General features: G+C 42.3%; 1 protein-coding gene across 1 annotated transcript in view; it reads right to left on the bottom strand.

Annotated features, from left to right (window-relative positions):
* Cadps (calcium-dependent secretion activator 1) overlaps window positions 1-6926 on the bottom strand; it is a 609066-nt gene extending 602140 nt beyond the window's left edge. Inside the window, exon 1 of the mRNA XM_068226018.1 lies at window positions 6757-6926. Within this exon, the coding sequence (XP_068082119.1) occupies window positions 6757-6926 (170 nt within the window). The remainder of the gene's footprint in view (window positions 1-6756) is intronic.
* Between the last annotated feature and the right edge of the window lie 9074 nt (window positions 6927-16000).

The following is a 16000-nucleotide window of genomic DNA, read 5'->3' as shown; positions in this document are numbered from 1 at the left end:
GAAACAGATACGTGAATATCTACTGGCTGTTTTTCAGTGCATTTTGACCAGCATACGGTAGATACTGTGTACTGAGGTGAAACATGCACTTCTTATTGTAGCTTATTTTGGGGGCTAGAGGCAACATCCAGTTCCATGTATCTAAATTGTGATGCGTTTGTTATTGAGAGGAAGTAAGCAGTTCGTGACTGCGACAGGGAATGGCATTCTGGTATCAAATACAGTAGAAACAATACGCGACACTTACGGATTTAGCCTTGTTAAAATGGGAGACAATTCGATGGTGGCGCTCCTAGTGACTTAACCTGAAAAGTCGCGCTAAATTCAAATATCAATGGAAATGCATACACGAAAATGGATAAATAAATTACGTCTAGAAAGAAAGTATTACTGAGATATTAACTTCGAAGCTGCTAAAACAATTCTGGAGAAATGAATGAAGAATTATTTAAAAAGTTATTTATTTAAAGACTGAAATTAGACATATAAACAAGATGTGAAATGGACTGCTGTGAAATGGCTTGATCTTTCATTTATGCATTGCTTTTTTGCTTTAGCATTCCTTCCTGAAATTTTACGGTTAGATTTGTCTTTTTCCTCATTTAAATAACATTGTATCATCACATTAAGACACTCATGTCAAAAACATATCAGATGTAAGCCTTTTCAGGCGTTTGATCTATTAACTAGCGTTTCGTCTTAGGTCTGACACTAGACTCATCAGAGTGGGATGTGTCAGAGCCTACCCACTGACACTGAGGTGTATGCAGGTGAAGTTATCAGAAGCCCTTATAAGAGGCACTGTCTGATAACTGCATACGGGAGATAAATCTCCACAGTATCTAATTCCAAAGTATCTAGTTCCCTCCATGGGAATTTAGAATTTTCCATTAAGACACTTGTCAATAAAAATATCAGCACATTCATTACACACACATTGCAATGAATTAACATTTAAAAGCTGGACAATTTTCCTCTTAACATGAAGCCTACTAACAGAAAGAAAGTCTATAAAATCTCGGCTTTAATCTGAGAAGAGGGATAAAAGAAAGAAAAGTATGAAAATGTTGTCGATAGTGATGTTTTGAGGAATATTTACGTACAATTAGAGTAAAAATGTAACATACCCTTGGCTGTATAGTCGAGAATTTCTAAAGTCGCTGGCCTGGAAATTATCTGAACAGATCTTATAACTCTTATATAAGCGTAACGTCCCTTCTTTCTTGTGCACCTTATCCAAATCACTTCTGTGACATTTCAAAACCCACAGATCAGGCCTACAACAACACATCGTTATTGAAGGTTAACTGCTGCACTATACAATAAAATATGCGTATTACATTTTAAGCCAGTTAAAATATGGGTCGAGCAGATCAGAAGATTATGAAGTACTATAAAAATCTCTTTGTCACTAGAAGAATATATATGCAAACACAATATTACTTACACTTTCTTGTCACGAGGGAAGCGAAATAAAGACCGCGCATTCTTCTCTACTTCATAGTTACTGCAGCCAAACACAGCACATACCTTTCCCCTCATGTTGAGAGGAGATATCAAGAAATGACACACGCTACTATTTAATTATGTCAACTCACTGAAAACGCATAAATAACACCAAAAACTTCACACACAAATGCACGTGCTCTTACGACAGAATCAGTAGTTCTCAGGTCTACCCGCTAGAAAGAGCTCTAATAGCTGTCCCTCGATATCTCGATGAGTGTCGCGTATTGTCTCTACTGTATTTGCTGGTATAGACCAGATGTAAATACACGGAACATGACTCCTGTCTGTTGCAGAGTTTGTATATAGCATATCTGAGAAGTGCAGCTCCTCATTTTTCCACAGTTATCGTCTTGGCTCGGAAAGTGGGTGGAATATTGTTGTACTACATGAGCTTCAGTGTGGCCGTAATGGAAACAAAATTATTTGCGCCAAACTCCGACTTACAAGCAAAATAATAATAATAATAATAATAATAATAATAATAATAATAATAATAATAATAATAATAATAATAATGTCTACCTCTGTTGTGTGGTGGTTAGTGTGATTAGCTGCCACCCTCTGAGGTTTACGAGGGCTGGAACGGGGTCCACTCAGCCTCTGGAGGTCAACTGAGTAGAGGGGGTGCGATTCCCACCTCAGCAATCCTCGAAGTGGTTTTGCGAGGTTTTCCACTTCTCCAGGCAAATGCCGGGACGGTACCTCACTTACAGCCACGGACGCTTCCTTCCCTCTTCCTTGTCTATCCCTTCCGATCTTCCTATACCCCCACAAGGTCCCTGTTCAGTATAGCAGGTGAGGCCGCCTAGGCGAGGTATGGGTCTTCGTTCCCAGTTGTATCCCCCCGACCCAAAGTCTCACGCTACAGGACACTGCCCTTGAGGCGGTAGTGGTAGAATCCCTCGCTGAGTCCGAGGGAAAAACCGACCCTGGGGGACAAACGGATTAAGAAAGAAACAATAATAATAATAATAATAATAATAATAATAATAATAATAATAATAATAATAATAATAATTAGATAACAGTCTTAAAAGTCACCAGGATATCCTAATTTTGTCCCACTGAGCGAGTAGGACGTGCGGTTAGGTGCGCGCAGCTCTGACTTTGAGTGAGGGAGACAGTGGGTTCGAATCCCACCGTCGGCAGCCCTGAAGATGGTTTTCCGTGGTTTCTCATTTTCACACGATGCAAATGCCGGGGGTGTACCTTAATTAAGGACACAGTCGGCTCCTTCTAACACCTAGCCCTTTCCTCTCCTATCGTCCCCATTAGACCTATCTGTGTCGGTGCGACGTAAAGACAATTGTAAAAAATTGTGTCCTTTATGAGTCGTTTTCTTAACGTGTCGGGACTCAACAGTATAAAGATGTTGCATTAAAAAACTAAAACTCTCAGGTTTCATGGCTGAGTGGTGGGTTCTGGGTTCGATTCTTAGCTGGGTCGTTGGACTTACATCGTAAACAGATTTGGCTCGGGGACTTAATTGTTTGAGCTGCCCCCAAAATTCTTACAACTCCCACACCACATTAAACACTATTCTCCTCCTCCCTAACACGCATTTTCCCATACACGGCAGACGCCGCCCGCCCTCGTGGGAGAGTCTAACTTACAAGGTCTGCATCTGGCTATAATAGTCGCACGAAATTATTATTAGAATTAAAACTAAGCTAAATTAAAAACAAAACTAATAATACTGTACTACCGATCTCAGATGGGATGGAACTAGAAACAGACAAACGACGACTAACAGATTGGGTTACTGAGGTCTCTCAAAATTACGATAATCCATGAGGTTGGAATGTTTATTGTTTCTTAAGCGGATAAAAGAAAACTGACATTTCAATGTGCTAAGTACCGAGTTATTAAAATATTTATTTTTGAGAAATACACCGTCTCTCAGGAACGGCACTGTGTTTATAGTCGTGACGTAGGCCCCATGACCTGCGTAATATTAAACAAAATGTGATCCTATGTGTTCCGCATAATGAAGGGTGTCATATCAGTGTTATACAAATATATTACATGGATTACATAAATAGAAAGTGGGTTGCAGGCAACATAATTACGGAATAAGCAGTAGAATGGGTGGCCTACTCCGGCGCACTGCAGGTGCTCTCATTAGGACGCATCAGCTGCTAGACATACATACTGAACAGTCGAACGAGTTGTCTGTCCTGAGAGGTGCACGCTAATTATAACAGCAATGCAGCTATAATTTGCCGAAGGTGTAAGTAGGAAGATTTAGAGCATCATATTTATATAGTTTTTACTGACTTGAATTTTTCGAATCTTATTGTGCAGTATACATAATTACAAGCACGTGATGCGTACTCTCGGTGAAGTAGTTTCTGTCGGAGCTAGATCCGTAAATACTAAGAGCTCTTATGTGATGATATATGTCTACACCGCGTTCTTTTGTTAAATAATGGGCTGTCTACCTTGATTGTGTGCTCTATCATTAACAAGAAACATTCGCTAAGTACAAGACTCTTCTTCGTGGCCTTCGCCCTATTTATTGGGGTCGGAGCTTGGTGTGCATCGGCCGGATGTCTTGACTTTCACCTGTTTCTGGTAGTGTTTAGCTGCGTGGTGTGTGCGCGTAGATGAGGAGACGTCCATTAACATGAACACAAACACTCAGTCCCAGAGCCAGCAGAATTAACCATACGGAGTTGAAATCCACGGCCCAGCCGGTAATCGAACCTGGGGCCCTCTGAACCGAAGACCAGAACGCTGACAATCCAGTTAATAAACTGGACAGAGGACATATATTTGTATAATCTATATAAATAAATAAATAAATAAATAAATAAATAAATAAATAAATAAATAAATAATAGTTGTCTGTAGTTTCGTTAGTATTAAAAAATGATAATTTTCTGTCAGTTATTTCCAGAATGAAAGAAATTCAATGTATACATTTCCAGCATGTCTGTCTGTCTGTCTGCCTGTCTGTCTGTCTGTCTGTCTGTCTGTCTGTCTGTCTGTCTGTCTGTATGGCGCATCATAAGAAAGTACGTGAACATAATTCAATACAAATGGATTTATAAATTTAGGGAGAAGGCACCACAGTCTAGGCTATAAATAATTTTATTCACGCCGGATGAAATAGTAGTTTAGAGGAAGGTCTAAATTAAAACTCAGATGTCTCCAAAAATAGTGCTTCTATCGATAACGCTGCATAACAAAAGTTGTGGATAGTAACATTTCCGATTTTATGCACAGTAAAAACAATTGATCCTACGATAAACACGTAATAAAGGAAACAATTAAGTATTTTTTACTTATTTCCTGCATCCTAGCTTTGTTAGTATTAATCTTAACGAAGAATCCTCTGTAACAAGTGGGGAGGAATAGTAAATTCTGAACTTCCATGTCTCATACAATTTTATTGCAAGAGGAAGTTTACCGGTCGCGATACTTGAATGTATTTTCTATCCCAAAGTGTGCTATGAGAGGACTTCCGCATGACACGTGATCTACGGGAGTTATTTCACCGAATGGAGTAGCCCTATGTCTGAAAATTGGCGAGTAGATACCGGGGAATCCTATATCTTCCCATTCCTCGGTATCATACATATGCTCTTAACTATTGGTACGGACGCACTGGTTAACCATAGTATTCGATTTATTCGATCGACACTATATGGAGGCGGCGATAAGAATGGGAAGTTTATATTATGACACAAGGCAGAGCAGTCTCTAGCGCTGTCAGTCGCCAGGTCGATCCAGCTTGACATTAGTAGATTGAAGCTTAAGGTTACTCAGTAGCACCGGCAACGAATTTCACACTTTCTATGCCACTTTTAAGTTAATAGTTTACTTACTATGGAGCCTGTACTTTCAGAGATGACCGCTACACACAAACTTTCACTCCAGCAACGAATCAGACTGCTTTTTGCCATCTATCTGAACCATCTAAATGGCCGACGATAGCTGGTATCGACTGAGATGGAATTATCAGCTGAAACAGTGTCTTGTGTACTAACTTTACCTGGCCGTTGTAGTAATTTCATATGTTTATGAGTATTCATAAAGACAACTTGTAATTATACGTAAATATACAGGACAAGAAACAACCCGGACGAATAATTCATTTGAGCAGTAGGGAGTTAGACAATTAGAATCTTCAATCTTCTGTCAGGGGCAATGAAGATGTCACAACTGAAACTTCAGCGATTTTGTCGAGGCGTACTTGGTCATGCTACCGAATACTGGAGCGCTGGATTATGGACAAGTGCATTAAAGTTCATGTAAATATTACGCCTTTGGATGTCAATATCAACGTAGTCGAGCAAAACTCGCTCATGAAGCGTCATGAAAATTTATTCCATTGACGAAAGAAATAGGTAGACCTATATATTTTAAGGTTAAACCAATGAAGTTGCACCTCCCGGAGAGAGTGTTATCGCTACAGTGAATGCATCTCTAAAACTACGAATAAATTATTTTGATGGCATGAAAGTAAATCATGAACCATTCAGCAATCAGAGATTGTTATCGCTACAGTGAATGCATCTCTAAAACTACGAATAAATTATTTTGATGGCATGAAAGTAAATCATGAACCATTCAGCAATCCGTTTGAATATTTCTGATCAACACCGACTGACAGACTTAGATTTCGTGGACGACACTGCACTTCCGGCCTAAGACGATGTTCAGCTGATCACTACAGGCCTCGACCGTGAAGACAGGCTGCCAGATGTATACTTCACGGACGACATTTCACTTCGGACTGAAGACGATTCTCAACATATCTCCACAAATCTCGACCGTGAAGATCGGCTGAGAGACTTCATGGACGATACTGCATTTCCCGCCGAAGACGATACTTAACAGATAACCATTGGACTCGGCCATAAAGTCAGCATGATCGGAGTACAAGTACTGATCGGTGAAAAGTACTGGTGAGTCGATAGTCGTGATGATCGGGGCCGTAGACATGCGAGCCAACATCAACATCGGGACCTGGTTGGAGACTGTCCATAAACTCATCGACTTATGCAGCATTGGCAATTGTAATTGCGACACAACCACCGAAGCCCACGCTAAAATCGGGAAAGTGTCACTGTATTCCACTTACTCCATTCACTCTGGACAGCAGCTACTACAGTATCTCGCACAGCGTAAAGCTACGTCTGTATTCACCCATTTATTCCAGCGAAACGTAGAAAATCAGCTAGTTAAGCTCAACGGACAAAGAAATTAGTCACCCTAGAGAAATAATTACAAGTATCATACCGTGTAGCTCGGCCTCGCGACTTGATAACCGCCTGGATGCGGTTTGGAAGTGAGTCCACAAGGTTGTGCAGGTACGTCATATCCAGGTTACGCCACTCGCTGAAGATTTGATCGTGCAATTCCACCAAATTGCGGGGATGCTCATGTCGGCGTTTACTCGCTGTTGACATGTCCTACAGATTTTCAATGGGGTTCAAGTCAGGTGATTTTGCAACCCAATCGAGATGTAACAGGGTGGGGGAGTGCTCAAAAAAACCTGTCACATACGCGTCCAGCTCGATGAACTGTTATCATCTTGAAAAATCGGCGTATCAATAGCATATTCATCATGCAGATGTTGACTGAAAGGCAACAGTTGATCATCCAGAATGTTTAAATAATCATACTGGTTCACGTTAGTGGTCACCTAGTGAGCGGGCCCAATCCATGATGTGAAAAACACCCTTAGAACATCACAGATCCACCTCCGGTTGAACCTGACCTTGCACACATCTGGTTGAAATGCCTCATTTTACCTTCGGTTCACTCGACGACGTGCGTCATTGGAATACAGGCAAATATGTAATTCATCAGACCACATTACGTTCCGCCAGTCAGCTGCTGTCTACGTTCGATGATTTCTAGCCCTTTGAAGACGCGTAGCTTCACGTGCCTCTGTGAGCAGTGGCCGACTCCAAATGCTCATTGCATGGAGCTCCCATCGTAATGTTCACTCGCTAACAGGATGGGATGGACCTTCGCTCACTGACTGCAGCAATTCCTGTCGGGTTTGGAAGCGCTTTTGATTCACAAGTCGTGAAACACATCCCTGTCTCTCTCAGTCAAGATCTTTTTCCGAACAATTCTGACGTCATGTTTCGTGGCCTGCTTATAGACACGATGAACAGTCCGCTGCGAAGCACCAACAAATCCAACAACTTCACGCACCGTATGACCATGGGCACGTCTAAAAGTGATTGCTCCGTTTTGCCGCTCTGTCACAGCCTTACATCTACACATGTTGACGTCCACTGTCCGCTGGAAAGATCAATGTCTCACTGATCGCTACTGCCTTATGCTCACGTAGAGGTAATGCGTATGCGGTTGAGTACGGGACTCGTTCGCTGCGCAATCTGTACAGGCTCAACGATCCATCTGTGCGTGCGCACTAGAGTGATTAAATTTTGTCCGGTGAGCTTTCGGAGGTAGATCAAGTTTTTCCAAAATCTTTACTTGCGACGGACTCTTAAAACACGGTACAACGACTACTTCAAATCGAATCAATCGTCAATGATCTGCCTTTAAGGCAGTCGCCCAGGTGGCAGATTCGCTATTTGTTGTTTTCCTAGCCCTTTCTTAAATGATTTCAAAGAAATTGGAAATTCATTGAAGATCTCCCTTGGTAATTTATTCCAGTCCCTAACTTCCCTTCCTATAAACGAATATTTGCCCCAATTTGTCCTCTTGAATTCCAGCTTTATCTTCATTATGTGATCTTTCCTATTTTTAAAAACACCACTCATACGTATTCGTCTATTGATGTCATTCCACGCTATCTCTCCACTGAGAGCTCGGAACATACCACTTAGTCAAACAGGTCATCTCCTTTCTCCCAAGTCTTCCTAGTCCAAACTTTGCAACAGGTTTGTAACGTTACTCTTTTGTCGGAAATCACCCAGAACAAATCGAGCTGCGTTTCTTTGGATTTCTCCCAGTTCTTTTTTTTTTTGCTAGTTGCTTTACGTCGCACCGACGCAGATAGGTCTTATGGCGACGATGAGACAGGGAAGGGCTAGGAGTGGGAAGGAAGCGGCCGTGGCCTTAATTAAGGTACAGCCCCAGCATTTGCCTGGTGTGAAAATGGGAAACCACGGAAAAACATTTTCAGGGCTGCCGACAGTGGGGTTCGAACCTACTATCCCCCGAATACTGGATACTGGCCGCACTTAAGCGACTGCAGCTATCGAGTTCTTGAATCAAGTAATCCTGGTGAGGGTCCCATACACTGGAACCATACTCTAGTTGGGGTCTTATCAGAGACTTATATGCCGTTACCTTTACATTCTTATTACAACCCCTAAATACCCTCATAACCATGTGCAGGGATCAGTACCCCTAATTTACAATCATATTCATGTGATTACCCCAATGAAAATCTTTCTCTTATATTAAGAACTTTACCAATGAGGAAGTCCTGCGACGCAGTGGCTTGCCTAGCCTACATTAGGCTATATTGTTAATGATATGCAGGGGCATTTACTGGTTCACGAACTTGTAGACCAGACCGTGAAGACAGGCTGTGAAAATGACAGATGTATACTTCATGCACGATAATGCACTTCAGGCTGAACGCGATACACAACAGATAGTATCGTAACGTGAATAATAAATTTAGATGAAATATACGCAGGTGTTTTTGAAATTATTGCAATTGTGAAAGAAATATGCTTATACCAAAATTTTGTAGTTCATCATTATTATACTCTAGTCTCAAATTCATATAAACCATTATCAGCATTTGTTTAAGAATGAGCAACCGCAGTGAACTCAATGCCCGTCAGTGGCTCCATCTACTGGTTCGTTCCAAACCAACGCGGTGTTTGCTGGGTTTGTGGGACGTTTATAGAGTGGTTCGGGGTTTGCTCATACAAGGCTTACGACGTCGACTTCAGTTACCGGTCATATTCTGTGTATGGTGTACGAGTAACATTCCACCCCTCCTCGAAGCCAGACAGACCAGGACCTGTCCTAGGCACACATGGTGGTGAACGTTCACCAGCGACCTCAAGCTTGTTGGCTTATCTTGGAACGAGGCTGAAGCAATCGAGGAGTTCTCGTCACGCGATGTACACAGTAGCACGGGAGGTCCCGCGAAATATTATTATTATTATTACCATCATTGTTAATATTTGGCAATATCCCTGTGCTGATATTTTTAGAATTACAGTAAATGTCTCAGAAATGTAACAAATTTTCGCGCGATGATCTTCATTTAGCATAAAATATGACATTCACAGTCGGTAATCCTGATATCCAGTACCGTGCACTACGTGCTTGGTACTGACATAGGCTCTTTCCTATGCTAGCGTTTTAGACTCAAATACAATGTTGTCACTCCTGATGAAATGTTGATAAGTCCATTCATTTAAGAGCTAGGGACACCGTGCACTTACCATGTGACTCCCTTCTGCTAACATTTATTTCATTTGCATTTGTGGTTATTCAAGTCCGACTCGTTGGCTGAACGGTCAGCGTACTGGCCTTCGGTTCAGAGGGTCCCGGATTCGATTCCCGGCCGGGTCGGGGATTTTAATCTTAATTGCTTAATTCCAATGGCACGGGGGCTGGGTGTATGTGTTGTCTTCATCGTCATTTCATCCTCATCACGACGCGCAGGTCGCCTACGGGAGTCAAATAGAAAGACCTGCACCTGGCGAGCCGAACCCGTCCTGGGATATCCCGGCACTAAAAGCCATACGACATTTAATTTGTGGTCATTCAAGAACAGGTTTTCAAAAGGTATCTACGACTTGTACCGGGATAACCATGGATTTAGTCGAATAACTGTATAGCACCACGGGTTGAACCACTCAGCTTCTATACTCGAGTTGCAGGGTCGAATGACGGCTCAGTCGGTTGGCTTCATTGTGAGATATCCCTGTCAGTAGGTTTAATGGCACGTCAAGGAACATCTTTTCAGAGCAAAACTCTGGCAAATCGGTTGGATATGGAGTATGGAGTGTGGATGTAAGCTCGAAATCATGAGATCAAGAATTCGAACCCCATTGCCAGTAGCAGCGAAGATGGATTTTCGTAGATAACCATTTTCTCATCCGGAAATTGTCAGACTTGTACAGTCACTGCTTTCATAGTCGTAGCACTTTCTTATTGCATCTCACTGGAAGCGGCTGTCTAAAGCAACCCGGTACTCGTGCGTCTCTTTCAAGGTACTAGCAGAAATTAAAGGTCATTTGGTCTTGCTTTGGTCCGGCATAATTAGTATTTTAGGGGTAGTTAGTTCCAGGAAAAGATCTGCGATCCTACTTTTTGCAAAACATGTAGATATAAAGTTAAATGAGTTATTAAATAATATATAGGCCTACACGGTTTGATAAATTTTCCCTAAATCCCAAAAAATAGGAAGTAAGTTTTTAAATCTCTTCCGTAGTATCCACACTTAACTAACCACCTTTGGCAGTAAAATATTTGATACTGATCTGCTAGAAGTAACGAGAGAACGATACAAACATTGAAGTACATAACTTATTTTAATATCTACATAGATTAACTGAACTTAGAGAACTTGTAAAAGAGAACATGATGCAATTTTACTAGCAGTACTACAAAATTCCTTCGTTTTTCATTAAAAAAATCATTATGAAATTATCTTAAAAATTGCCAGAGCTATTAATATTTGAAGAACGATAAACGTGGAAAAAATCACATCTGAGAAATATTATTTTGAAATTCACCACATTATCCTCATGTTTTATGGGTTAACACATTTCACAATCAATAACTGAATAAGATAAATATATAAAACTAAACATTTTAGAAAGAGCGGAAAATTAAAATGTCTATAACATTATTTTCTTTGAAAAGAAATTTGAACAAATTCTTTGTAAACTAGTACCTTCTGAAGAGATAATACACACGTAACATTAAGTTGCCGAAAAATGGCCACCGAAAGTCAACGTTATTCCGAATTGAACAATTGAAAATGAAATAAGAGCACCTAGCTCGATAGCTGCAGTCGCTTAAGTGCGGCCAGTATCCAGTATTCGGGAGATAGTGGGTTCGAACCCCACTGTCGGCAGCCCTGAAGATGGTTTTCCGTGGTTTCCGATTTTCACACCAGGCAAATGCTGGGGCTGTACCTTAATTAAGGCCACGGCCGCTTCCTTCCCAGTTCTAGCCCTTTCCTCTCCCATCGTCGCCATAAGGCCTATCTGTGCCAGTGCGACGTAAAGCCAATAGCAAAAAAAACTTCTTTCCCATCGGGCGAGTTGGCCGTGCGGTTAGAGGCGCGTGGCTGTGAACTTTCATCCTGGAGTTAGTGGGTTTGAATCCCACTGTCGAAAGCCCTGAAGATGGTTTTCCGTGGTTTACATTTTCACACCAGGCAAATGCTGGGGCTGTACCTTAATTAAGGCCACGGCCGCTTCCTTCCAATTCCTAGCCTTTTCTATCCCATCGTCGCCATCAAACGGTAACAGAACAAAAGAATGAAATAAGAACATACCAAGACACGCAATCTATCTCTGTACGGATCAAGCTTGGAGGTTTACCAGGTGTATGCATAAGTTATTGCCGATTTTTGTGGTAGAGAAAACACTTAATGTTCAAGGGAAATTAATTTTTTGTTTATTCAAAATACTGGTAATCGGCTTCTACACACTTCCCCCATCTTTCAGGTAAGTTATGAATGTCATGCCACAAAAACTGCTTGTCTTCTGCAGGAAAACATTCGTCGAGCCATTTTACAACTTCCTAGAAAGTGCTGCTCTGAGAGCGCGTGCGACCCCTCCCCACCTCCCCAATGATGCGAAGAGGTTATAGTTAGATGGCGCCAGGTCGGGGCAGTATGGCGGCTGTGGAAGGATGTCCCATCCAGGCGATTTCAAGGCGTATTTCACTGGTTTTGCTGTGTGAGACGGCGCATTGACGCGTAACAAAATCACTTTGACATGTATTCTGGCCCATTCCTGTCTTCTTTCGATCAATGCGTGATTTAAATTAGTCATTTGTTGGTGATAGCATTGTGCATTAACGGTTTCGCTGGGCTTCAAGAGTTCATAATACACAATATCGCTCTGGTCCAACCAGACACAAAGTATGGTCTTCTTGCCGAAGCGATTTGGCCTTGGTGTTGAAGCACAGGTTTCGCTAGGTGACAGCCACGATTTTCTCCGCTTGGGGTTTCCAGAATAAATCCGTTTTTCGTCGCCCATCACAATTCGGTACACAAATGATTTTCTTTCGTGGCGTTGAAGCAGCACTTCACAAGTGACTGCGATTTTCCATTTGCCGTTCATTCAAATCGTGTAGGACACATTTACCGAGTTTATAGATCTTCCCCATTGCTCGTAACCTCTGCTGGTTGTTTCTTGTGACACTTTTAATGCTTGTGCCAATTGCTGTTGAGTTGGAGTTGGGTCATCATCCAGTAACGCCTGCAATTGCTCGTCTTCGCACTTTTCTGGTCTACCAGATCGCGCACTGTCATTCACATTGAAATAACTACGTTTAAATTGTCGATACCATGTTTCACATGTTCTAATCGACGGAGCGTGTTCATCATATGTTTCTACCAGCAAACGATGACCTTCCACAGCCTCTTTCTTTTGATTAAATAAGAAAAGCAATGCGTGTCGCAAACGTTCATTTTCAGATACAAACGTCGATATGATCACTGCACGACACAACACAGATGCTAGTGTTTGGCGGACTCAACTTGTGTGTGTTGGTAGGTTAGTGTCAGACGAACAAACTGACGTCATGTTCATACGCTGCGTACCGTTCACTGGCGCCATCTCTTAGTGAAACCGCTAAAGACTTATGCATACAGCTGGTACATGACTATCTGAAATCACCTCGGACGCGACTTCCCATTTATGAAATATCGCAGGCATCGGACGCGCCTTGAACCACGACCACCTTGATGATGAATTACTTATTAAGCCACTTAACTATCACGTCCGCAGGTTTGCTTCCGTTCAGGATAGTACTGAATTCCTTTTCTTTTGTTTTACGTCGCACCGACACAAATAGGGCGACGTTAGGAAAGGGCTAGGTGTGGGAAGGAATTAGCCGTGGCCTTAATTTAGGTACATCCCCATCATTTGCCTGGTGATAAAATGGGAATTCATGGAAAATCAGCTTCAGGTATGCTGACAGTGGGGTCCGAACCCATTATCACCCGGATGCGAGCTTAAAGCTGCGCGTCCCTAACCGCACGGCCAACTCGCTCGGTAGTACCGAATTCCTGAACCACAGGAAATGATTTTCTGCTTAAACCTTCGTTGTTCTTACTATGATGCAGTACCATTAGAACATGTTTGAGACGCAAAAGGCTTAATAACTTATTTTCCATAGGAGTGCCTTCACAGTTCATATTTGCACGGTCCACCCACATTATGTCGAGTAACACATTCTCCCAGATATTCACAGCTGTTTAGTTAATAATAATGTTATTTGTTTTACGTCCCACTAACTACTTTTTTGAGGTCTTCGGAGACGCCGAGGTGCCGGAATTTAGTCCCGCAGGAGTTCTTTTACGTGCCAGTAAATCTACCGACACGGGGCTGTCGTATTTGAGCACCTTCAAATACCACCGGACTGAGCCAGGATCGAACCTGCCAAGTTGGGGTTAGAAGGCCAGCGCCTTAACCGTCTGAGCCACTCAGCCCGGCACTGTTTAGTTCACTGGAATGAGTGATCTGAAGAGATTCCATTATTTGCTACACCCTCTCTCACTTCCTCAACTTGTCCGACTCGTTGGCTGACTGGCCTTCGTTTCAGAGGATCACGTGTTCGATTCCCGGCCGGGTCGGGGATTTTAACCTTAATTGGTTCATTCAAATGGCTCGGGGGCTGGGTGTTTGTTGGTGTCCCCAACGTCCCTGCAACTCGCACACCACACATAACACTATCCTCCTCCACAATAACACGCAGTTACCTACACATGGCAGATGCAGCCCACCCTCATTGGAGGGTCTGTCTTACAAGGGCTGCACCTGGCTAGAAATAGCCATACGAAATTATTATTACTTCCACAACTTAGAATGCATCTCTTTACTAACTGCACTTTCTTTCCCTCAGTCACCGTTATTCGCCGTGAAGATAGTATCTATACTGTATTTACAGCCGGGCTGAGTAGTTCAGGCCAAATAGTGCTGGCCTTCTGAGCGTAACTTGGTAGGTTCGACCCTGGCTCAGTCTTGTGTTAAACTTATTTGAAGGTAATTCAATAACATTATCATGTCTATATCTATTCAACCATGTCCTTTGAAACAGTAACCATACTGAAAATACTTTGAACCCTATTACTTTTGTCCGTTACCACAAAGGAACTTATTGTTTCCTACTTCTTCACACAAACTTTTCAAGGCTGTTATTATCTACCCCGTCGTCTTGAGAATAACTCGGAAAACTTCCAGTTTCTACTAACAGAACTGCCCTGTACTCGCTTGTCGTAGGCCAGCAGCTAACATAAGAAACTGCTCCATACGAATTATTAAGCGCATTTAATTCGTGATGGGAAATGTAACATTTCTAATTTACTTCAAACAGAGCATGTGTCTATTACTGTTGGTAGTGTGGTGGGGTGTGTTGTACGTAGGTTAAGACAAACACAAACCTCAGTCCCCGAGCCAGAGGAATTAGCCATACGCAATTAAAGTCCTCAGTCCGGGTGGGAATCGAACCCGGGGTTTTCTGAATTTAATTTCATGAAACGGAGAACTCCCTTTCACGTACCTGTATGCTCACATGTATGGACTACACCACTCTCTTCAGAACTTTGCGAAGGCTCTAATTTTAACTTTAAACAAGATTTCAATTTTATTTGTAATTCTCCTTTCTACAATATCCAAGAAACCAGGTGGTCTGCTTTGTTGGTGCGGTATTTGATGCTTGTAAAGTTTCTACTATACGTTCTGTAGGTTGATTCATAAGTCACGACAATTAATTTTTAATTCTCTAGAACGAACCAAACTTCAAAAACTAATATTTACATTTCAAAGTGTGTGTCATGTACTTCGTAATTTCGTCACCAGATGGGGGCTGAGTGCACCGGTCTGGAAGTGCTAATGCTGCCAATGTCAGTCGCTTGGTGACAGCTGACATAAGAAAGTGTTCCGTATGATTCACACAGGGCTTCGGGAGCTGAGTCTCTGTGTGACGCGGTGGGCAGTTCTGGGTATTCAAACGAGAACTGCCTCTACCTCTTCAGACTATACCTTCTCTGACTCAGGTCACGTAACGTGGAGTTAATATGTGCCCGTCACCGGCTCTCCCCTCCTCGTGACCCGTCACAGAGTCTCGCATACGAAAATATTGCGTATTTAGAATGTTGAGGGGCTGATCAGGGCTATGTGAAAATGGGAAACCACGGGAAACCATCTTCAGGGCTGCCGACGGTGGAGTTCGAACCCAGCATCTCCTAAATGCAAACTCACCTCTATGTGACCCAAACCACATAGCCGACTCGCTCGCTGAACTTACGTTTTCCCACTATGCATGCTACATACGATCTAAACCAAAA

Source organism: Anabrus simplex, chromosome 2, assembly GCF_040414725.1.
Source record: "Anabrus simplex isolate iqAnaSimp1 chromosome 2, ASM4041472v1, whole genome shotgun sequence".
NCBI lineage: Eukaryota > Metazoa > Arthropoda > Insecta > Orthoptera > Tettigoniidae > Anabrus > Anabrus simplex.
This window is presented reverse-complemented; position numbering and strand designations above follow the sequence as displayed.